This window comes from Bactrocera tryoni, chromosome 1, assembly GCF_016617805.1.
Source record: "Bactrocera tryoni isolate S06 chromosome 1, CSIRO_BtryS06_freeze2, whole genome shotgun sequence".
NCBI classification, from domain to species: Eukaryota; Metazoa; Arthropoda; class Insecta; order Diptera; family Tephritidae; genus Bactrocera; species Bactrocera tryoni.
The window spans coordinates 24,709,450-24,733,584 of NC_052499.1; the positions used below are offsets into that span (position 1 = coordinate 24,709,450).

The 24,135-nt window shown below is 36.0% G+C and overlaps 4 protein-coding genes across 4 annotated transcripts; 3 read left to right on the top strand and 1 right to left on the bottom strand.

Moving 5' to 3' along the window:
- Window positions 1-1,115: 1,115 nt before the first annotated feature.
- Window positions 1,116-12,220, top strand: LOC120782638 (zinc finger protein 616). Its single transcript, XM_040115006.1, has 6 exons — window positions 1,116-1,558; window positions 2,261-3,878; window positions 4,812-4,898; window positions 8,367-8,849; window positions 11,836-11,985; window positions 12,047-12,220. The coding sequence occupies exons 1-6, from the start codon at window positions 1,427-1,429 to the stop codon at window positions 12,133-12,135; spliced, it is 2,559 nt and encodes an 852-aa protein (XP_039970940.1). The 5' UTR covers window positions 1,116-1,426; the 3' UTR covers window positions 12,136-12,220.
- Window positions 12,221-15,744: 3,524 nt separating this feature from the next.
- LOC120782224 (dnaJ homolog subfamily C member 3) lies at window positions 15,745-18,372 on the top strand. Its single transcript, XM_040114388.1, has 4 exons — window positions 15,745-16,217; window positions 16,438-16,551; window positions 16,620-16,819; window positions 16,879-18,372. The coding sequence occupies exons 1-4, from the start codon at window positions 16,121-16,123 to the stop codon at window positions 17,965-17,967; spliced, it is 1,500 nt and encodes a 499-aa protein (XP_039970322.1). The 5' UTR covers window positions 15,745-16,120; the 3' UTR covers window positions 17,968-18,372.
- A 687-nt stretch (window positions 18,373-19,059) lies between these two features.
- On the bottom strand, window positions 19,060-21,544 carry LOC120781418. The gene has a single exon (XM_040113635.1). It carries the CDS (start codon window positions 21,424-21,426, stop codon window positions 19,588-19,590), a length of 1,839 nt encoding a protein of 612 aa, XP_039969569.1. The 5' UTR covers window positions 21,427-21,544; the 3' UTR covers window positions 19,060-19,587.
- A 914-nt stretch (window positions 21,545-22,458) lies between these two features.
- LOC120766552 (60S ribosomal protein L35a) lies at window positions 22,459-23,528 on the top strand. The gene is made up of 4 exons (XM_040092136.1): window positions 22,459-22,502; window positions 22,837-23,058; window positions 23,126-23,353; window positions 23,425-23,528. The coding sequence occupies exons 2-4, from the start codon at window positions 22,843-22,845 to the stop codon at window positions 23,446-23,448; spliced, it is 468 nt and encodes a 155-aa protein (XP_039948070.1). The 5' UTR covers window positions 22,459-22,502; window positions 22,837-22,842; the 3' UTR covers window positions 23,449-23,528.
- The last annotated feature ends 607 nt before the right edge of the window (window positions 23,529-24,135 follow it).

A 24,135-nucleotide genomic window follows, 5' to 3' on the forward strand; every position in this document is an offset into this window, starting at 1 on the left:
GGTTGGATTACGAGATGAATCGACTGTCTTCGGGGCAACTACAAGTACTGATAACTAAAGCAATTCTTATTATCATTAAAGCCTTGTTTCTTGATTTAGGTTAAATTTTAGATTTCGGGTTTGATCCCTGTTAGCGACTAATTATATATTCCAAAGGTTTTACTATTTTCAACATGAGGTCTTATATCGTTTCTTCTATAAAATTCACAGATAATTGCATTTTATTTGTAGTTAAAAATAAATTTGTATTAACAAATAACTTGAATGGAATTTTGTGTGGTATGTTAGTTTTAATACACAATTTCTTTGCATTTTCTTGAAACTGACAGTAAAAAAGGGAGGTTTCAACATTTATTTTTTATTTATATTTGATAACTTATTAGCGTTATAATAGTCTTAAGTCAATTTGGATTTTGTTCATATTGTTCGAAAACAATCACGAATATCGTTTGATTTTTTGGCTAAAGTGAATTTCAAAAGTTCCTCCCATGATATTTCCATCCTTTTGCCGCTACGCAATGTGTTTGTAAACAAGCGGCCTCATTCTACAAAATGAACACTGCTACCTTCCAGATGTGTGCAAGGAGGACGATTTCGCTGTGACATTTGAGCGCTTCAAATGTTTGTTTAGTTAATCGGCAGTTTTGTTTTGCTCCCATATGCGTTATTATTGTTTTTGTTGTTTTGTGTTTTTGCGAAGAAACACAAAAGAGAGACAGTAAAAAGCAATAACAAATGCGGTACAATACGCATACACATACACAAGGTAAACACATTGAAGGTCGACGACTGCATGTACGCCTGTAAATATGCTTCGATAAATCAACAACAATTCGCTGCGAACGATGAGATGGCGAAGCACCATGCTGAGCAAGCATGCCACATGCCCAACCAAGGAGGTGGGGGATGAGATTTTTTTTCACAGATTTCCTCCCACAGGATTTGTGCTGCGCCCGAGTGTAGATACAAATGGACGACAGTTGTAAAGATGCGAAAATTCGCTGGAGCAAATAGTGAAAATAGCAGAAAGAACAGTGTGCATTTGGAAGCGCGAGTGGCAGCAATGAAAATTTTGCAGGTGTCTTGTGCAATATTCTATTTTGCGAAAAATGTGTGCTAAATAAATAAATGAAAAAAAAAAATGATAATTAATCTTTAGGTTTGTCGTTCGGAAAAGCAATTAAGTTATAGTAGAATTTAATGTGATAAATTTCATGCTGTATGTACATAGTTAGAGTGTTAGGGATAGCAATAGTGCAAATGCCCCGACAGGTGAACATTTTGGTTTTGGTAAAATTGATGACGAAAATGCAAATGTGTGCTTAATGCTTTTGCGGTCAACAAGCTGAAATAATAGGGTGTAACCACTGCGTCATTGCATCGTGAATAACGGCGAGTAATAGTGTGTATTTATGTTGGTGCTACGATGGAGACATGCAGAACCTGTGCGAGATGTGATTTTGAGGACGAAACCAAATGGTTCGACTTATTTCACACAACGCGTTGTACGAGAGAAATTGAAGAGATGCGTGTGGAGTTCAATAATTGGCATTTGCAGGTATACAAATATTATATATCGATCTAATGGAAGCACTAATTAGCATGTTTTTGAAGAACATGATATTCACCATATGCATTGACTGAAACTCTGGTAGGCAGACGCTATAGCTCGATAGGGCGTAGCATTTGTTTTAGTCAATATGTTAAATCATGTTGCCGTAAAATAGTAGAAAAACACTCGAGGACACATAACATGTAATTGGAAAATAAATGGTCGATAATTCTGATTTTTGTTTTAATTTAATATTGGGCGCCTCCTGTAGAGACTATTCGTTTTCTCTTCGGACGTACTTAGTTCGCTGCTATGTGTGATGCGAAAAGTATTATGTATATGTATATCTATATATGTGTATACATTCTTATTTGTTTACAAACAAACAACAGATGTTATTTAACGTACTACTTTAAACGACATAACAATTTTACTTATCTCTGAACAGATTTTCCAATATGCGAAAATAAGTGAATTTTCGCAACAACCAAAAACTAAAACTTTTTCTACCGCTTCTACATAAATATAATGAAGACTTTTGAGAATATATGATTTCAACCATAGATACCCTTCTTTCTTGTTATCTTAGTGCGCATTAATACACTTAACTATACTTATTTTCATCGCATTGTGGAAAAATTTAATACCCACAAATATATAAAACCTTTGCATTAAATATACCATTCTTTTTTGTGACGCTTTCAAAAGATTTCACCCAACGACGGATTGCCACAGAAAATCTGTTCCGATTGCTTTTCGAAATTTTGTAATGTGTTTACCTTTCGGATGCAATGCCAGCAAGCACAAGTGAAGCTAAATAATATATTCGATAAGATCGAAACACAAAGTATGGACGATGACCGCTTCGAGGATAATCTTGAAGAATTAAGTGCTCAGCTGTTGCGAATTGTAGAGGAAAATGAACGACAAATAACGAATTCATCTTATAACGAACAAAACTGCCAAATAGTTGATTGTACTGCCGCTGGTGTTGACACCACCGTTTTGCCCAATGCCACTCCTTCAGCAGCTGCCATAGTGATGTTGGATATGCTTGATGAAAATTGTGCTAACAATTACACCACCACCGCCACGGCAACGACTAGATCCAGTGGAGTGTGTGAGAGAGTCGAACAGTATACTGATGACATTTTAGCAGCTCAAACAGAGGTTTCACCTAAAACAATCGAAGACTCTTTCTTGGCAAAAACAATTTCAATAACAAACGAAAATAATGCAACTGCTGCCGCCATAACTGAAGCTAACATTTACACTGCCGGCGTTGAATGTCAAAGTGAAGCGGAAATGCAAATGACAAAGGTGACGACTGTAACTGTTAAAACAATGGCAGTCGATAAAGAAGTGGAAGAGGTAATAGTAGAAGAAGGAAATAAAAACGAAAATGAAATAGAATTAAAAATGGAACACGAAGAGGACGATATAAGCGAGCAAATACATTTACACGTAGATGATATAATTGAAGAAGATTTTACGCTCGATGATCAACTGGTGGAGGAGAAGGCAGAGACAACATTAAGTGCAGACAGATCATTGGACCGTGTCCTTGCTCAAGATGGCTGCTATTTAAATGTAATGAGCGGAAATGTGTCACAACCTGAAGGTTATGCCGAAGAAAGTGTGCCTTTTGCGGAAGCTGTTGAAGATGAGAATGACCTTTATGAAGAAGATGAAGGAGTATTGGAAGCATTCGAACCCGTCACACTCCCAACGAATACCTACCATACAAATAACAATACTATTTTAGCATCACAATATGTCTTTCACTCGTCTGCTACGAACAATGGCTACAGTCATACAGTGGGCCAACCACCGGATGTTAGCATTGTTTATGAGTGTAAATACTGCCACAAAACCAAAGACACGCCAAGCACTCATTTCGAAACTCAACAGACACTACTCGAGCACATAACAAACACGCACAACGCCGAATATCCATTTACATGCCCGCAACGCGGTTGTACGGAGGGTTTTCGCGACGCCGCCTCACGCACGGTCCACATAAAAAGCGAGCACGTGGCCAAACATTATGAGTGTGATGTGTGCGGCAAAAAGTATGCCGATCGCTTTAACTTACGCCATCACTACGAGAAGTTCCACAGCGAGACCGATTTTGGGTGTGACACTTGCGATAAGCGTTTCTATTCGCGTAAAAGTCTTAACTACCATATGAAGTGGCACAATCCGGAATTGTTGTTGCACTGCAGTCACTGCGATCGTTTGTTTATTAATCAGCGACACTTGAAGTGTCACGAAGAAACGCACAACGGGGTGAGGAATAGTGAATTTTGTACGTTTTGTGGTAAAAGTAAGTAAACATTTTTAATTAAATTATCCACAATTAATTAATACGCATGTATAAGTAAATACTTAAGCGGTTATAAATTACAAAATTACTGAAAAACTGGTTGGTTGTATATGTAATGTAAAAGTATTTTAGAAGCCTTTAAAGTAAGTAAAGAAATAAATTTGTTAGTCATATATGCATATAGCTTTCTTTCATTCACACCAATGTCGAAATTTACTTTAAGACCTTCTTTTTATTGATTACGGATTTTTAGATAATTTGTATGCTTAATATTAGACTGATTCTTTCCTGCTCCTTCCTCCGTGCCTCCAGAAGTGAGGCGTTTATAAGAATGGATAGGCGCTTATGTATAACTGTACGCAACGGTAATGCTGTTGTTGTTACACTAAATGTTTTAATCAAACATGAGCTAAAATAAATAATCCCGTTATTATACTTATGCAAAAAATATTTGGGGCTCTTTGATTGTGAAAACGATGGAAAATCTTAGATAACAGCGATAACATATTATTTATTACTTCACATATTTATATGTTTAAATTTAAACTACATTATTCACATGAGATCTTTGATTATTTCATTATGCTAATAATTTATTTGTTTTTAATTGTATTGAATTAACGCAATTGATGCCCAGTCGGTGCATTCCATTTGGTTGGTTATTTTAGAAATTTTTTTTTTGTTTTTACAACGAACCGTTAAGGTTGAAAATTTAATAATTGTGAACGCATTTAGTTAATAATAATGCGAATTCTTAAATTTTGTATATTTCCTTATTATTTTTTGCTGGTGTAAAGATAAAATAATTTGATCTAGCTTGACAATAGGGTTGTTAAGAAATAAAGATACTTTTCGGAGGATCGTATAATCATTGTTCATATATATATGCACCACTTATTCTCACTTTTTATTCAAATAAAAATCTCTCCCTAGCATTCATTCACTTGAAAACTTTGCGTTGGCATTTGTATCGGCAACATGGCGGCGAAAAACCATACAAGTGCGGCCACTGCACTGAGGGTAAGCAAAGCTTTACCCGGCTTTCGCAACTCATTTAAGACAACATTTTGCATTCATACGTTCATTCATACATACATACTTTTCAAATTCATTTACCGTTCATCACATATGTATGTGTGCGTGTATGTGTACGCAACTTTTTATCAACACAAAGGATACATTTTTGAAAACAGTTGCAGTGAGAATAGTATAGAACTTCGTTTCAAATATAGACAACGGTAAAAATAATCATTCTGTGTTATGTAATAATCACATTTTTTATATTTCTTTAATGTATTATTTACAAATATTTATGTACATATGCATCTTGCATGCCGAAACTTTGCCCCGTGCACTTTGAAACATCGATTTACGGCTTTATTTATATGTATGTACGAGCATAACGGTAAAACAATTGTGAATTTATCGTACATATTGAAAAAACAAAAATATTAAATCTGCATCTGGATCCTGATGAAAAATTCTAAAACTCGATTGAATATTTTGCTTGTGTCATCCGGAGTCCCAATATCTAATCATGTTTTTGCTTTAAGCGTTTGATGATTTAGTTTTATCTATTATTATAATTTTTTTTGAACATAAAATATTAAAGATTCTGCTAAACGATATTAAAATTTACATGACTGAAACCTCAAAACTTTCCAAACTTTTTTCACCTTGAGTTTTTGAAATATCGATCGGAAAACTTTCACACTTCAGTTTTCAAAATATCTGTCTGACAATTTCCACATATATTTTCTCTCCAAGACGGAGCTTTTGGTATTGCTCAACGTCAGTTTACACAGCCGTATTAGTTTTGCGGGGATTCGAAATTCAGACATAGCGGCATAGAGGCAGCATCTTTTCGTGCTGTCAAAAGCAGCTTTAAAATCGACGAAGAGCTGATGTGTTTGCCAGGCTTAAAGCCAACTTGATAAGGTCCAATCCGTTGTTGACGGTGGGCTTTAATCTTTCAGAAAATATGCTCGATATAACCATATATGCGATGTTTAGGAGACTTATCCCACGGTAGTTGGCGCAGATTGTGGGGTCTCCCTTTTTGTGGATTGGGCAGAACACACTTAAATTCCAATCGTTGGGCATGCCTTCGACCGACCATATTTTACAAAGAAGCTGATGCATGCTCCTTATTAGTTCTTCGCCGCCGTGTTTGAATAGTTCTTTTTCTTCAGACGGGTAATTGCTATACGAATTTTTTCATGCTCGGGCAATGGAACGTCTGGTACATCGTCATCGATTGGGGAATCAGGTTTGACATCTCCTGGTGTTATGTTTTCACTGCCGTTCAGTAGGCTGTGAGAATTGTTGCCTCCCTAATTTTAGTATGCTCTGGTCATCAGTCACTAGATCACCTCTTAGGGTTCTGCAAGAGTAAGCTCCGGTCTTGAAACCTTCTGTTACTCGCAGCATCTTTTCGTAGAGTTTTCGAGCATTAACATTGTCGGACAGCTGGTCAAGCTCTTGATTCTCATTCATTTCGGTCTTTCTCTTTTTTTGCCTGTAAATGCATCTCGCTTTCCTCTTCAGCTCTCGGTATCTATCCCAACCCACACGTGTTGTAGTCGATTGTAACGTTGCGAGGTAGGCAGTCTGTTTTCTCTCCGCGTATTCTTTAGTATTTTCCGAAAACCAATGGTTTCGTTTGCAGCTGTACGTAAGAAGCTTGATATGCCGTTCCACAGTTCCTTTATACCGAGTTTCTGAGAGAGCAGAAGTTCAAGTCGAGTTGGAAATCGTTCGGCTGTCTATTGTGATTGCAGCTTCTTGACGTTAAACCTTCCTTGTGTTTATTGACGTGCGTTTTTGCTGCACTGAGGTGGGTGCGTATCTTGGCTACAGCAAGATAGTGGCCTGAGTCGATGTTAGGACCTCGGAGCGTACGCACAGCTAAAATACTGGAAACGTGTCCTCCGTCTATCACAACGTTATTGATCGGAGACTGCCAGGTAGCTTGATGAATTTTCTTATGCTGGAATCTAGTATTACATATAACCATATTTCGGGTCCCGGCGAAGTCGATCAGCTTCAACCCATTTGGAGATGTTACCTTCTTTGCTCACCCTGACGTAAAAGTCGCCAAGCACGATTTGGGCAGCTTTCATAGGTGCGCTCCAAGCGCTCTAGAGGCCATCTTTTTTCACAAACTTCTCTTCCATGCGGATTGTTGCTAGGCATTCATCCACCGGTATGAGTGCCAAGACTAGGCGACAGAGTCTCTCTCTCATCACGAATCCCACACCGAATTTGCGCTTCTTTATATGGCCACTCTAGTAAATGCCAGAAGGACCTACTCGTCTCAGTTCTTGTCCCATCCATCGCACTTCTTAAATGGCGGTGATGTCAGCCTTTATTTTTACGAGGACATCAACCGGCGTAAACTTCTACACATGACTCCATCCTCCTATATCTACTACTCTCGCAATTTTCATTTATCGTTACATAGATATTAAGGATAATGAAATTTTTATACCCTGGACAGGGTATATTAAGTTTGTCACGATGTTTGTAACACCCAGAAAGAAGCGTCGGAGACCCTATAAAGTATATATATAAATGATCAGTATGTTGAGCTGAGTCGATTTAACCATGTCCGTCTGTCTGTCTATCCGTCCGTCCGTCCGTCTGTATATATACGAACTAGTCCCTCAGTTTTTAAGATATCCTTTTGAAAATTTGCAAATGTCATTTTCTCTTCAAGAAGCTGCTCATTTGTCGGAACGGCCGATATCGGACCACTATAACATATAGCTGCCATATAAACTGAACGACCCGAACCAAGTTCTTGTATGGAAAACTTTTACATTTGACATTGTATCTTCACCAAATTTGGTACAGATTATTTTCTAAAGCAACAATGTAATCTCCGAAGAAATGGTTCAGATCGGCTAACTATAGCATATAGCTTCCATACAAACTGAACACATAGTTACTAAAAGAAATGTGCCTGTGAAGGGTATATTAGCTTCGGTGCAGTCGAAGTTAACGTGTTTTCTTGTTTATATTTAAATTTATCAATTTTACTTTCAGAAAGACCTAAGTTTTTAACATTTTTGCTCTTTATAAATTCTGCTTTCTGATGCAACCAAAAAAAATCTGACAAAATGCAATTTGTTTTTGCGCCGTCACATCTAAAAATAACGGGTGTTTCCAAGAAAAGTTATTATTTTTAACTTTTTACATAACTCTATGACCAATTTTTCCTAATCCTTTCTAAATTTACGAAACTGATCAGATTGAAGAAATCCTGAGGCTAGAAATATAACCTAGATAACTTAGTCATGCAGCACTTACCTTGAATACACACTTAAACAAAAAGTTTACATCACTCCCAACACAAAAACAACCATCACCAGCCATTCCCATATTGTTCATATCATAAGCAGCAATCATACAAATATTTGTGTACTTACTTAAATTTCAAGTCGGTGCAATAAAAATTAACCTAACTCTTATGCAATATCTACCCAGTTTTCGCCTCGTACCTGGAGAAGCGTATACACATGCTGGAGAATCATTTGGAGAACCTCACCACCATCGAACGCACCGAATGCATGCTCTGCCGAGAACGCTACGAAGATGAACGCGAGCTGAGCGAACACATACGTAGCAAACATGTTGAAAGGCCGAAGTCTTCCGTGCTGCTAATAGCGAACAATAAACGAGTGGTGCGCAGTAAGCGACAGAAGAATTATAGTGGAATCTTCCAGTGTGATATTTGCGCGCAGCGTTTCAATATGAAATCGGCGTTGGAGCGACACGCGGCGGTGCATTCAAGTATTGGCAGACCGCACAAATGCCCGGTGGAGTCGTGTGCGAAGCGTTTCAAGCGTGCGCAGGATATGAATTGGCACATGAAGACGCATTCGAACGAGAAGCCGAACATTTGCGATGTATGCGGCAAAGGATTTGCTCTGAAATATGTGCTGAATCAGCACAAGCGGAGCCATGAAGGTGAGTAATGAGGGCTGTTTGGCTGATTTCAAATAGATAAGTGAAATTATATCGGTTTTCTTCTAAATTATTTTGGGTTTAATTGACAAATTTTATTCATAAATTTCTCCATCAGAATAGGAATCAGTGTACATTCGTATTATCCGAAAATGTCTTTGATCATTTTAACGTTTAAGCGCATATCGTATACATGCATTCCGGTGGCCGACTGCAAATGAACAATTGTATTGAAAATAATTGCAGATATTCAATAAATCACATTCTCCAATAGATAAGCAATATGGCAATTTATGCGTTCTTTACATGCTGCAATAACAACAAACACACCTTATATAAATAAATAATTAAATAAATAAATGAGGATTGTACGGCGACCTAAGGTCTATTGTGCCATCTCCTAAGTCATTACCCAGCATTCTGATAAATTCCAATATACTGCTAGATGCTATTGAAACGATGTGACCCCTATTTGGAAAAATGAAGCCAAAGGCCTTTATCCTGCGCCTACAGACTGCTGTGCAGTTAATTAACAAGTGTTCTGGAGTTTCAGGCTCCATATCGCAGAACCGGCAATTCGCACAAGCTAAGTCCATGTTTTATAATTGCTTCTTGAGCTTACAATGGCCAGTGTATAAGGCGACAAGTAACCTGAGTTTTTCCCTTGGGAGGTTGATTACATATTTAAATCTTTTAAGGTTGTAAACTCCTTCATACTTGCGGTAAGGCAACCACCCGCAATCGAAAGTTTGGGTCCTAATATGTTTGTGGATGTGGCGGAGCAGCCGAGCTCATCAGCCAGTTCGTTCCCGACTATACCTTTGTGACCGAGAACCCTGTCGTTCCATACTCATCCTGCAACAGTAGCGATTTGATCTCATAAGCAGGGATCGCTTTTTGTGCCCCTTGAACGTCTCTGATTATAACTATCCTAACGAAGTCTGCGATGTTTTCGAGTCCCAAGCCACCGCTCCATATGCGATAATCGGTTCACGATCATAGTATACAACCACCTGCCAATTCTTGGCTTGCAACCCCAGTATCTACCAGCTAGCCGATTGCACTCCATAAGTTCTTTAGTAGCTTAAACTCTCCTTACTTGCTAAAAAAAAACAAGAAAGATGACAGCCACCTCTCTGATCAAAATATCAAATTAAAAGCTGTTATTAGGAGGGGTTTTGACCGGCCTTCTACCTCATATTTTTGCATTTGTTAATTGCATTGTAATAAAGAGAACTGCCACATTGTTTATGAAAAAAGTGTTATTTTTTTGTCAGGGTAGGTTATATAAGTTTGCCACGAAGTTTGTAACACCTTCGGAGACCCTATAATGTATATATTATATATAAATGATTAGCATGATGAGCTGCGTCGATTTTGCTATGTACGTCTGTCCGTGCGTCTAGTACCTCAGTTTTTGTGATATCGATCAGAAATTTTTTGAGGTGGAATCAAGAAGCTGCTTATTTGTCGGAATCGCCATACAAACTGAATGATCAAATTGATGTGTTTGTATAGAATCCTTTTTTATCGAGATGTCTTCAAAGCTCTCCTCCTCTTACTAAAAATTTTGGAGAGACTAATGGACTGGTACCTAAAGAGGCGCATTCAAAGAGACTATCTATCACGAACGCAACATGCTTATTGTAAAGGCAAGTCAGTGGATACTGCCCTGCATACTATCGGGGCACTAAGGTTAAGGATTTCGCTGTTGGAACCTTCCTTAATATTGGGGGAGCTTTCAACCACGTGCTGCCAGAGGCAGTCGTTCTGGACGAAAGACGAATTGAAACGGAATAGGTCAAAACGCGCGCGCTACCAAATGTAAGTAGGGTACCCCACAGGATGAAGTTCTCTTTCCTCTTTTATGGATCCAGGACGTTAACGACGGGCTTACAAAATTTGAGGATCGTGGCGGCCGGGTGATTGCCTATGCAGACGATATTGCACTTATGATGAAAGGAAAGTTCTTGAGTACCGTGTACGAGTTGACTCAGGGTATCTCAGCGTCGTAACAAACTGGGCGGTCGGAAGTGGTCTCGACATCAACTCGAGTAAAACCGAGATGGTTTTATTCACTAGAAGATATAAGATCCCAGTGGCACCGCAAATGAGAGACATCAGAGGATTCAGTGAAATATCTAGGGCTCATCCTGTATAGGAAGCTTTCATGGAGCCGAATATCGAAGAGAGAGCAAAAAAGGCATCGATTGCCCTATACTGCTGTAGTGGAGCCATTGGTAAGAGGTGAGGTCTCTCACCGAAAGTGATCCTCTGGCTCTATGACACCATAGTTAAGCCCATTATGTTCTATAGTGTTTTTATGTGGAGGAGGGCTCTAGAAAAACCACCCTTGCAAAGAAACTCGAGAGCATTAAACAGGTGGCGCTCATCAAAATGTGTGGTGCACTAAGGTCCATTCCAACCATGGCAATTAACGCCATTTTGAACATAGTGCCCGTAGACATCGCCGGAAGGTGTATGGCCGCGAAAGTGGCTATTAGACTCAGAGAATCTGGGTTCTTACAAGAACGCGTGGCTGAAACTCGAATATCCTCACACGCTTTGACTTCATCCTGGATCACCTAGATCATGGAGTTACCAAACCGAACTCCGGCGGCTCCTTCTCTGCGAATTTGTATTGGCTACTAAGCGTTTTGCTTATCATAAGTCCGAACACAGGAGTTCTACTATTTTATGGATTCACAAAGAACTACATATACGAGTCCACGTGCGATCTTCGATCAGTCATCTAACCTAACCTAACCCATTCTTCAATGCAATGGTACAATCACCGAAGAAATTGTTTAGATCGGACCACTATAGCATATAGGTGCCATATAATCGGACCGTTCAAAATCAATCTCTTGTGTGGAATCTTAAAGCTTCAATATGAACAAAGTTAAAGTTTCTTCATTAACATATGTATATGTTTACATTAAAGTTATCACGATTGCTATGCTTTATTATAATTTACTTCTTTTTGTAGTTCTTGAGAAAAATTTCAAATGTGTGATCTGCGGACGTGCCTACCTCTTTGAGAAATCACTGCGTGTGCATGAACGAGTTCACACGGGCGATACCTACTACCGCTGCGATTTGTGTGGCGAAAACTTTGTTACGCACATGAAATTCAAAAGTGAGTTATTCATAAAAGCGGCTATGCATTACTGTACGAGCTTAAAATATATTAATTTCAGCGCATATGATGAAAAAGCATGATCCGGAGACAACAAATCTTGAGGATTACAATTTGGATGCCTTTGAAGAACAGCTATATGAACAGTAGATGGACTAGAATTATTTTATATGCATTAACTACTGAGCAAAAAATAGTAAGACTTTATTCTTAATTTTAAAATTATTAATTTATTCTTGAAAATATATGTCGTCCCCTTCAAAGTAATGCATATTGATACCAATACACTTATGCCAACGTTTTTTCGAATTCTCGAAACAGTTGTTAAAGTCAATTTGCGGTCTTCAATGCGCGTAGCAATTCACGTTTATTGTCTTCAATTGACTCAAAACGGTTTCCCCGCGGGGCCCCGGAGCGGTGCTTTGAGTTTGCTGACTAGCCGGAAGTCACACAGAGCTAATTGCGGCACGATATTGGTTGAAAATTTGGCGAAAAACTCACGAAGAATCAATGCATGCGACGGTGCATCATCGTGGTACAAAATCTAAGAGTTATTGACCCACAATTCGGTCTCTTTTTACGATTATCTTTCGCGCAAACAACGCATAACACACTAATAGTGTTTATTGTTGACGGTTTGACCGGCCACGTCGATAATTGAAGAAAACTGTCGACATACCCATGATTTTTGACCTGTTTTGACATGGTTTTTTCGGCTTTGGCTCACATTTGTCATGATATTCGGTCGATTGATCCTCTGTTTCCGGGTCTCCAGCAGAGATCCAAGACTCATAGCCAGTAATAATATGTTTCCTGACATTCCTGATAATAAAGCGACGCTATTTTTCGAAAAAATTTAGTGATTTTGGAACCAATCGTGCTATCACTTTTCTTATGCCCAAATGATCTTTCAAAATGGGTTTCACTGATTCTTCCGATATTCCAAAGATGCCAATAAGATCTCTGACTGTTAATCGTCGATTCTCAAGCACCAATTCCTTGTTGATGGTCAACGCGTTCTCGATACTTTTTGAATAATTTGTACCAATCAAAAACACTTGCTCGCGACAAATAACTATCACCCACGGCTTTTTCCACTAATCTGAACTTTTCGGCACCAGAAATTTAATTGCTCACAAACGATTTAATGGAACTTCTTTGTTGAATAATTTCACTAATGATGTAACTGATATACATATTAAACTAGAAAAAAAATATTTCGACGAATGGGTTTTCGGCGGAAAATTAAATTAAAAAGTCTTACTATTTTTTGCCCACAGTAGTATGCAACGCAAAATTCGCCTATGGTATTTTTGTCACAAAGCGTGGTTCATTTGCAATTTACAGTATTTTATTTAACTCATATATAATATATATGAGCTCTAAATTGTATTGCTGATCAATATTTCTTAGTTTGAAAGCTGTAAAATTAAGTTTTTGGCCAAAAAATATTTAACCCCACTCCTCTATGGGCTAATCTCAAATTGGACTACTTAAAAGTAGCTCATAAAATTCCAGTCAATTGGATTCACATTATGAACTGGGTAAATATTTATTAATTAATTAACACCCCCCTTCTACACCCTTGAAAATTATATTGAAATAAGAATACTGCAGCAGTTGTTCCACAACTAGAAGCCATTCAAGGGAATTCACTAAAGAAAATGTTTCAATTTAAATGACATTGACGTGTACTTCGTACACATACATATATTTATATTTACGAAAAGGGATATGCACAAACACAATAATACGCACACAATGGCTCACCGTTAACGCAAACAGTAGCGGAAATATACACGAACATATGTATGTTACACATTTAAAACTGATCAAATAAACAAAAATTTAAAAGAAACACATACATGCATAAGCAACTATGTATACTTACACATACACATAGAGACTAAGAGCAACTACTAGCATGAATGCTCAATTCTTTTGGTACCATATTGAATAATTTAGTAAAAAGCATTTATTGTATTTTATGAAATTATTTAGATAACCGTAGTTTTATAAAAGGGAAATTAATAGCAATATTTTGTAGCGGTAGTTTGTGAATTTTAACGATGGTGATAATGTAACTCTGAAATGATATTAATCGTAGTTTTTAGTGGAAAAATATAATTTCGTGAGGAAAAAATATCATCAATATATTGTATGTATTTATAGTTTATTTTAAACTTATTGCAGCAAACAAGTAAAAAATAGATATTATATGTATTTAATAATTAGTAAAATTATATATTAGAGATTATAAAAAACTATTAGAATTTGTTATAAAATGAACTTAATTAATATATACATATGTATGTACATATGTATGTATGTACATATAACAGATATTTGTCTATTAATGATTAAACAAATTTTAGTTGTGCTGTCAATGCTCAAAATTGTCCGAAAAGAATTATTTATAATCTATGACTATTTAAAAATATATTTATATACAGACATACATATATCTTGAAAATGCCCTATCTTATGAAAAAATATGTACGTATTTTAATATAACTATAAGTAATATGAAAGTTCTCTGTAACGAAGCTTTAAAAGAAAAAATGCAAAAATGCAAAATAAACATTTGTCCTATTTCAAAATAAAAAAGGATTTCCCTGATGTGGAGCAAAGAAAAATATAAGCTGAAAGGCACGAAATAGTGTTATAAAATTAGTTTATCATGTTCAGAACGATGTAATTATAAATTATGAAAATCAGTATTAATTAAAATTATTTTAGCAATGCCATAATATTTACAAATGTTTTAGTAAAAATATTTAATATATAATTAATCCATACTTGAAAATAACTACTTTGTTTTTGTATTTTTATTAGTTTTTTAACTTTTACAAGTCACAATTACTTTTATCATATTTTAATTTATTACTTTAAAAAATTAGTAACACCAAAAACAGATGGGCCAAACTTTCTGAAATGTATTTACACAAGTAAAAAAAAACTCGATCGAAACAATAAATTGTACATTGTTGAAAATTTGAAATATATGAAATAACTGTTTAAATAAAAATTTGTATTACTTTAAGATTCGATTAAGGTAAGTAATTTATATACAGTTGCGAGCATTGAAATAGAAGCGGGTACCACGCTCTATATCTTTTTTAATTGTTAACGATTTTAAATAGTGTTGGCTCAGGTTGCATTGCAAATGTGTGTTTATAAATAAAAGGAATTTTGTTCACACAGCCAGTGTATATAAAAACATTCATAATCATATTCATAAAATATTATTTTAAATGAAAAGAGTAGTTTTTTTAAAAAAATATGAGTAATTTTTGTACTTAAACTAATTCTCATCTGCTAAAACCTCCATTACTGTAGTAAATGTTTAGTGGAGAATTACAAAATTTCTTTAGTTTTGTACTTATTTTCCACTTTATATATTTTACTTTTTAGATCAAAAAGATATATGTATAAACAAATAGATTTGTTCCAGCCCATTTTTCTATTTTAGTCGTTACTACTGCATTATAAAGTTTTAATAAAAATCTTACCGGAAATAACTTTGTGAAATAACAGTATGTGATGCACCTATACCAGCTATTGTCGAGAAAGGTAAATTCGCCAGAGTTGATAACAATTCAAGTTCCAACAACCAATCAGCGAGAACCACATAAAGAATGCAACACTGTTTAATGCCGGATAATCAGTTGTATACCTACTATTTCTGTCTCGCACACAACTATTAAAGCCATGCAGCATCGAGCTGTTGCGCAGGAACTAAAAATATAATCGACTGACGTGTGTTTGACAAGAAGCTACTCAAAAGAAGTAGAAAAAAATTTAGTTAAGCAGTATTTATTTTATTAAACGTAATCATTTGGTAAAGTCGTTAGCCAAAGAAGAAGCACAACAACAAGAGTTAATTTATTATATTAGGGAGCAAATTTATATAAAGTGGGCGTATGAAACTATTTAGTTATAAAATTTGTCGTCAATAGAAAACTCCAAATCAAAGTTTTGGGAGCATACATATCTTTATGCAGTTGTTGAAACTGCAAAGCAAAGAATATTTAGAAAGTGGCTGCAACACGTATCACTTATACATTATATCTGGAGATTAAATACATTTAACAACAACTACTGGTGGAAGCTAAATTAGAGTTAGGCCACAACAATGGTAGTGCCGCTGTATGATATGCTACCTTTCGCCACCGGAGAAAGAAAGCTGGCAGCTTGTGTTTTGTTGTTGTTATTAGAACTATTTCTAGAAGGTAAGTATTGTTGTTAACGCACAAATGGATTTTAACCTTGAAATCAATATTTACTGTCCATTGGCTTAATAATTAAATAAAGGAAAGCAGTATGAGATTTTTGTTTATATAATTATACCATAAATTTGATTGACATTATGCCAACTGTGCAAATAAACTATATTTGATGTTCTTACCAAAAGCGATAACATTAATTCTAACATAACCTTAACATTTGCAGGTGCAGACGCTGTGCCAAATCAAGCTGACATTGAAAACCATCTGGAGCTCGGTAAAGAGTTTTTAGCGAGAGGCCAGCTGGCCGATGCGCTAACACATTATCACGCAGCTGTAGGTGGGTAACAAAATTTTATTAGATAGGAAGTAATTGATTATTTTACTTGGTAATCATTACTATTCCAGAGGGCGATCCTAACAACTACTTGACGCTATTCAAAAGGGGCACCGTTTACCTGGCGCTTGGCAAGGCCCGTTTCGCCATACAAGATTTCACACGGGTGTTGGAATTGAAGCCCGATTTTGTAGCTGCGCGGATTCAGCGTGGTATTGTGCATTTAAAAAGTGGAGAATATGAACAAGCCAGCGACGACTTCGAGCATGTGGTGAGTACAGAAACAAGCATAATTTTAAACTTTTACTCACACGTTTTTACATTCAACAGTTGCAAGAAGATCCTTATAATGAGAGTGTCAATGAGCATTTCCGAAGGATTGAGGCTGCTATTGAACAGTGGGAAATTGTGAAGGATCTTCGGTATAGGGGCGATTCACGTAATATCATTCCAATGATTACACAATTACTCGAAATCTCTCCATGGTCTATTGAGTTCCGTCAAGCACGCGCTGACGCTTACATTGCCATAGATGAACTACCATCTGCCATATCCGATCTCCGCTCAGTGAACAAACTCTCACAAGACAGCACAGAAGGTTATTATAATATTGCATTGTTATTATACAAAATGGGTCAAGCTACAAATGCGTTGAAAGAGATACGTGAATGTTTACATCTTGATCCAGAACATAAAGACTGCTTCCCCTTCTATAAGAAGCTTAGAAAAGTAGAAAAAAGTTTGGCAAATGCGGAGAATTCTCGCGAGGAGAAACAATATGCAGATTGTATTAACTCTGCTGAGTCTGTGCTAAAGCAGGAGAAAAACGAAAAAATGGTCATATACGAGGCTAAGCGACTTCTCTGCACGTGTTATACAAGAGACGAACAGTTTGCCAAAGCTTTAAGTTATTGTAAAGAAGCGCTCGATGTATTGAAAGATCCGCAATTATATTGTGAACGCGCTGACGCCTATATTGGCTCAGAAATGTACGACGATGCGGTCCATGATTACCAAAGAGCATTGGAAATGGACGAAAGTCTGCAACGTGCTAAGGAAGGTATTGAAAAAGCGAAAAGACTGCAAAAACAAGCGGAGCGACGGGATTATTACAAAATACTCGGCGTTAAACGAACCGCCAACAAGCAAGAAATTATCAAGGCGTACCGAAAAGCGGCACAAAAATGGCATCCCGATAATTTCAAAGATGATGAGAAGAAGATCGCAGAAAAAAAATTTATTGATATCGCGGCGGCCAAAGAAGTACTGACTGATCCTGAGAAACGGAAACAATTCGACATGGGTCAAGATCCTCTTGATCCCGAAGCAAATCAACAGCAAGGGGGCTTCCGCGGCGGCAGTCCATTTGCACACTTCCATCACGGGTCACCGTTCCAATTCAAATTCCACTTCAACTAGACGTACCATAATTCTCAGGCAAAAGTTACGAGTAAAAAACATTAGCACATACCTAGCCTTAGTCGGTTTGTTGTTAGGTCTCTTCTATTTTATTTAATTAGTAATAATATTAAGTCTGTGTGAAGAGCATGCGTTGATGTTGCCATGTGATCATACGAGTAGTGCGTGTACATTGTTTGCATGTACTCTCGATTGTGGATATATATATTTTATTTTCTTAATTTAATGCATAGCAGTTTGCAAAATTGAAAATCGATATGGTTTTGTACAATATTTGTAAAGTTAGCTGTAAACTCTTAACGCTGTAACACATTAAACGCTCAAAGAATTTTACGGGTACACGAAAGCTTTTCCATAACAGTGTCACGCCGCTTAAACTAAATCTAATGATATCTAAATTTCTACTCTAATTTCAATTTGTAAATAGTAGGCTAAATAATGAACTTTTTCTCCTATTTTTTATGTTAAAAAGAAAATATGTATTTATACAATTAACAATTAAATTGGATATTTATATAAAATCAAAAGCATTTTAAGGTTATGAAAATAAAATGAAGAATGTTTATTACAAAATAAAACAAATTTATAACTTTGAACATTTAAACATTTATTTGTACGTTTTTTTATTATTTTACCTTGTTTGGTGCAAATTTGGAATATCTGTATAATTATTCATTATTTCGTCGCAGTATTTCATGAGTTTCAAAGCATTAAAAATATTCATTTATTTTGCTTACATCTTGGGGAGTAAAATTCTAATTTTGAGCTTCGTACAAGTCTCATAGCTGTTTATTAAATGATAATTTTGTACAATAGGAGAAACTTTCACCAAATTCTTTCTTTCAGAACATTTATATTAATCCATACGCATGTATAAACTTACATACAAAATGGATTTTAATGTAAAATGTGTGGTCATGAATAAATAACACCACGAAAATTGGAAATTAAAAATTATCCACTCAAAAATCACTCGCTCTCAGCTTTAAACGTTAACCAGTTCTTCTATTGTGATGACGTAGTATAAGTAGCATATTACCAAGTCCAAAAAAAATCGATGACGTCAGCAATACTAAAATAATAATAAACACATTTCAGTTTGCTTTCTGTGTGCGCCTTAGCGCTTTATTACTTTGAACGAAAACGAAATATATAAATATTGTGCAGTACATACAAACATAGATAAATACGAATACATAAATGTACTTAAATAGAATTAGCAGCAAATAAGAACATAATGAAAAAATCTGTAATATTCCCCTTGAGTTATTTAGATTAATTAATTATATGTATGTATATATTTTTTGAATTTGAGTACCATTAAGATTTATGTACATAAATTGTTATTTATTTATTTATTTGACAAACGAAAAAGTTTCTTTCTCTTACTTTTTAATCACATACATATGTATATAAAAATTAGATTTGTTTATACGAAAAACTAAATTGTCATTACACATAACAAAATACACAACTAATTTCGAATATAAGCAATTTTGATGGTTTATAGATGAATATTTAGATTTAAATTAATATTTTCTACTTTTCGAACTAGCCGGTTTAGCATAGCAGTTTATAACGACCGGTTTGTAGTTTCATTCTTCTAACATTGCCTACACATCAAGAACTGTCTTCATCAACTGCAGTTTTCTCAAAGAAAACTACATATATAAATACGGCAAGTGCGAATACGGCAAACATATATAACATTTGTTTAATATGATATTTGCGATCCAATGTCGTTAGAAAGTTTCTTAACGAAGCGTTAACATCATCGTCATCGTCGTCAGGATTCAGTGAGTGTCGTCCCATTGCGGCTGCACTGTAACGTGGACCGGGTGATGCGCTTAGCCTCCCTGAATTGCTGCGGCGATATGGTACACGCTCTTGTATTTTATTACTGCCATAGCTGCTGTATATTTTCCTACCCTCAGCCAAGTATTCCTCCTCCTCGCTATCCTGTACATATATCTCATCGCCGGACAATTGTTCACCATCCGAACAGCTGTCAGGTTCGTCAACACTGCGTGTGTAACTGGTGTTTGCACGTGCTGTTGTTGAATAGCGTTTCACACTTGGTGACGACTGTGCTTTGGGTGATAAATTACTTGGAATATTTGATTCTTTATTTAAAGGCGCGCTCGTATAGCGCGAGGAAAAGTTTAAAGAGGGCTGTAAATGAGGTTCAAAAGGTAAATGCGCTTCTGAGCCATGTTTATTGCCCGCAACACTGCTGCTTCGATCGTAATTCGTAGTCACAGGGATTGTTCTACGGTTATAATCGCCACCACCACCTATCGAGGGCTCTTCTTCACTTTCTACTTCAAAATGCTTTACTTCCTTTACAGGTGTAATTTCCTGGTAATATGAAGTCGTCATCACACCTGACTTTGTTAGTGAAGGCGCTCGACCGCGCTCAGTAGACATTTGAGAATCCGGTGTAGACGGCGGTGAAACTGTGTACAACGAGGGCGTAGGCAAATCAGTTGGTAACCGCGGATATAAACGTTGTGCATCCGCCTGATTGTAAGTGGTATTAGTTACATTGGATTTAGAAATTGCCGTTGGACGCTTAAATACTGGATCCTTTGAGTATGAGCCTCCCAAACTACCACCAAGTGTCGAAGAATGACTGGCCATATTTTCAATATTGAAAGAATTAGTTGGGGATCCTGAACTATAGAAACCAACTGGTCTATTAATGGTATGTTCCGGAGGAGTTGAAAAGAATCCTTGTCTAGGTATCTCTGCGTCATTTTGTTGTTGAGTAGTGTTCAGAGTGCGTGTTTGGCTGAATCCCAAATTTGGTAATGATGATTTGTAGGTACTGATAGGAATCTCTCTCCGATCTTGCCCATAAGTACGTGTTTGACTAAAGTTCAAATTAGTTGAAGTAGATTTATATCCATCATCGAGATTACTGGGAATAATTTCTATTTCATCAATATCGTGATTAATATTATTTAGATTATGTACTTCAAGAGGCACATTTCTTGCCCTGTTCCCAAATCCGATTCCGATATTGGCATTTGTATCAGCACTTTTGGCTATTTGATGTACCGTTGTTGCTTTTGTAGCAGTTATATTACTGCGATTATTATTCAGCACTGAATCAAATGTTACGTTGTGGCCTTTTGGGGATTGGGTGCGCGTTTTATTTTTAATTGCTGATCGTTGCTTTTGTCTTCCCGCTTCTTCCTCATCGCTGGATACATGCACGGTCACATTTACGGTCTTACGACGCTCACTTGGCGAAGCAACTTGCTTTTTACTGGCCTTGGGCGAAGGTAAGTTCGAATCACCGGTGATCGATTTTATTAATTTGCGTATGATGACATCGCGTGTTGAGTCGGCAACTGGTACATTCATGCCATGTTCAACGCACTTGTAATGCAATTCTTTGTTGTTCAGAGTTTCTAACTGTGCACGCAGCTCTGGATGATCAACTTTTTTGCTCATATTTGTATTAAATCGATTTACTACGCAGTTTCACCTAGTTAAAGTGCAACTTTACTTATATTAGCAAGGCAAACTTTCAGATACAACCACACAACACAAATTTTTTATTTAGAATGGTGAAATGCTTTTGTTTTGTTTTCTTATTGTTGTCTTTCGTGGATATTTATGAGGTATTGTCAGGTCCAAAAAAAATATAAGTCATTGGTAATACAAAAAATTATTATAATTATAAATAATATTTTGGCAGCAATATTTTGAATTTTTTTCACTTAATACAAATTTTTATAGTTAAAAAAAAATATATAACTTTCAACTATTATTTAAATGTTAAATAAAATATGGAAATTTCCCTAAAATTTCACTTTTTTCTGATCTGGCATATTAAAAGATTTAAGCAAGTCAGCAGTGTTGCCGTCTTATTATATAACTCAATATACATATGTAATTTAAGAATTAATTAATAAATTTTATTTATTTCAGAAACGGAAAAAGATAAGTATATTCTGTTGTCTTACTATCAGCATTATTCAGCTCCCAACATTTTAGGAATATTTTGTTTTTGGTAAATATGTGTGTTCTTCTTCATCCTAAGCCAAAGTTAATTGAATATATTTTTGGAGATATTCATTAAACACGTTCGTTACGACAGAACGAAGTAAACAATTTTGTGTGATAATCGAAATATTGAAACTGAAAGAATTTGCGTACAGGGTATAGAAATTATAAATTGAAATAAACTCTTCGCTTGTGGCTTTTACGGCAGCGATTTATGTTGTAATATGTCTTTCAACTTCACGCCTTACATACTGACTTTTAAAATATATCTTTGAAATTATTGAACACCTGTTATGTTATGAAATATTTAAAAACTATTACACGTAGATACACAAATATATGAAGTAAACTTCAACACAACAATATAAGGTTAAATTTTACATATTGGCATCTCATTCGTAATGAATTTTTTGAGGCATTTGAGATGAGGAAAAAAATTTCCCATCGAATGTGTGATTTTGACATTTCATTGCTGCTTTCATGCCTTCTCTTTTCCTTTCTTTCCATTTGTCAAGTTTCCGGTACGTACGCGAATTTTATTTCTCTCAATTAAAATATTTTTTAAATATGGAAAAACTTTTCTAATTTGTTAAAATGTGCACGGAAAACAAGAAATTAAATGTTTTTCTGTGCACGCAAGTAGTTGGCTATGTGAAAGCTAAACAGAGAAGTCTGATGTTCTTGGATTAAAATTCATACTTTGAATACCAATTGTGTAGTGGTTTATTTGTGCATAAGTTTATGGTTTGAAGAAAGTGTTTGCTTTTAGTATGGTCGACTACTTGCGTATAATTTATTTAGGCAGTTCAATAACAAGACGTGATAAATTACATATTTCTTCTAAATAAATTGTAGTTAACGATGGCTGACACACAAGCAAAACCCGCTGCTGCACCAGCGTCAAAAGCTCCAAAAGTGGCTAAGGCACCCAAAGCTAAAGCCCCCAAATTTGAGAAACCTACTACCCCTGTGGCTGCACCCAAATATAAGCGTCATGGCCGTCTTTTTGCCAAGGCAGTGTTCACTGGTTATAAGCGTGGTCTCCGCAACCAACACGAAAGCCAGGCTATCTTGAAGGTATGTGTAGCAAATGAATTGAAGGTGTAACGTTTATTTATAAATAATAAATAATTTTAATTCGTAGATTGAAGGTGCTCGTCGTAAGGAACACGGTCAATTCTACATTGGCAAGCGTTGTGTGTATGTTTACAAAGCTAAGACAAAGAAGTGCGTGCCACAACACCCAGAACGCAAGACCAGAATTCGCGCCATCTGGGGTAAAGTGACTCGCCTGCATGGAAACACTGGATCTGTGCGTGCACGTTTCAACAGAAATTTGCCTGGTCACGCCATGGGTCACCGCATTCGCATTGTAAGTGCCGAAATGAAATTTGGTATTAAGAGAATATTGTTTTTTAATTAATAATGGTCTTTTATTTACAGATGTTGTACCCATCGAGAATTTAAGTGATTATGTTAATAATTAACTTTAATCTGACCTGCAAACCTGTTTTTTAAACAAATAAAAAATTATCTTTAAATTTAAATATATGGCGTGGAGTGTTGATTGGGGGTGGATCAAGACGTGCCAAAAAATAAAAATAGGCTTTTGTATTAGACTCAATTAATATAATCCTCGGCAGTTAAGTACTCTATTATTTCAAAACATCGTTTACTACGAATACAAAATGCACAAAAAAAGCAAATATGCTTGTTCGTCAAAATATAGTCCAGTTAGTATGTTGCTACTCACCGATCCAACAGAGTTAGAAATATCCGACTAATGAGTTGTGAGAATCCTGCAGTGCGATTGTGAATTTATTCCCAAATCTGTTCCTTCCTTTGCGCTGTCTTTTAAACAATTCTTTGAAATGCTGACACATTGATATTTTGTTGTGGAAGCGGTGGTAAAAAATGCCTCAAATAATTTGAGTATTGCTGACGAGTTTACAGGCGATGACCGGATAAAATCTGTTCAGGTTTCGAGGACAGGAGTCATTTAGACACAATAAGCTTAATGGGACCACTTATTTACTCTTAAGATTCTTCTAAGATATTCTTTGACTCAGTAAGTTGAAAATATAACAATACATACTTCCATTTACTGCTTGAAATAAAAAAAAAAATAGTGAGATATGTTTTGCTTCTGCGTGA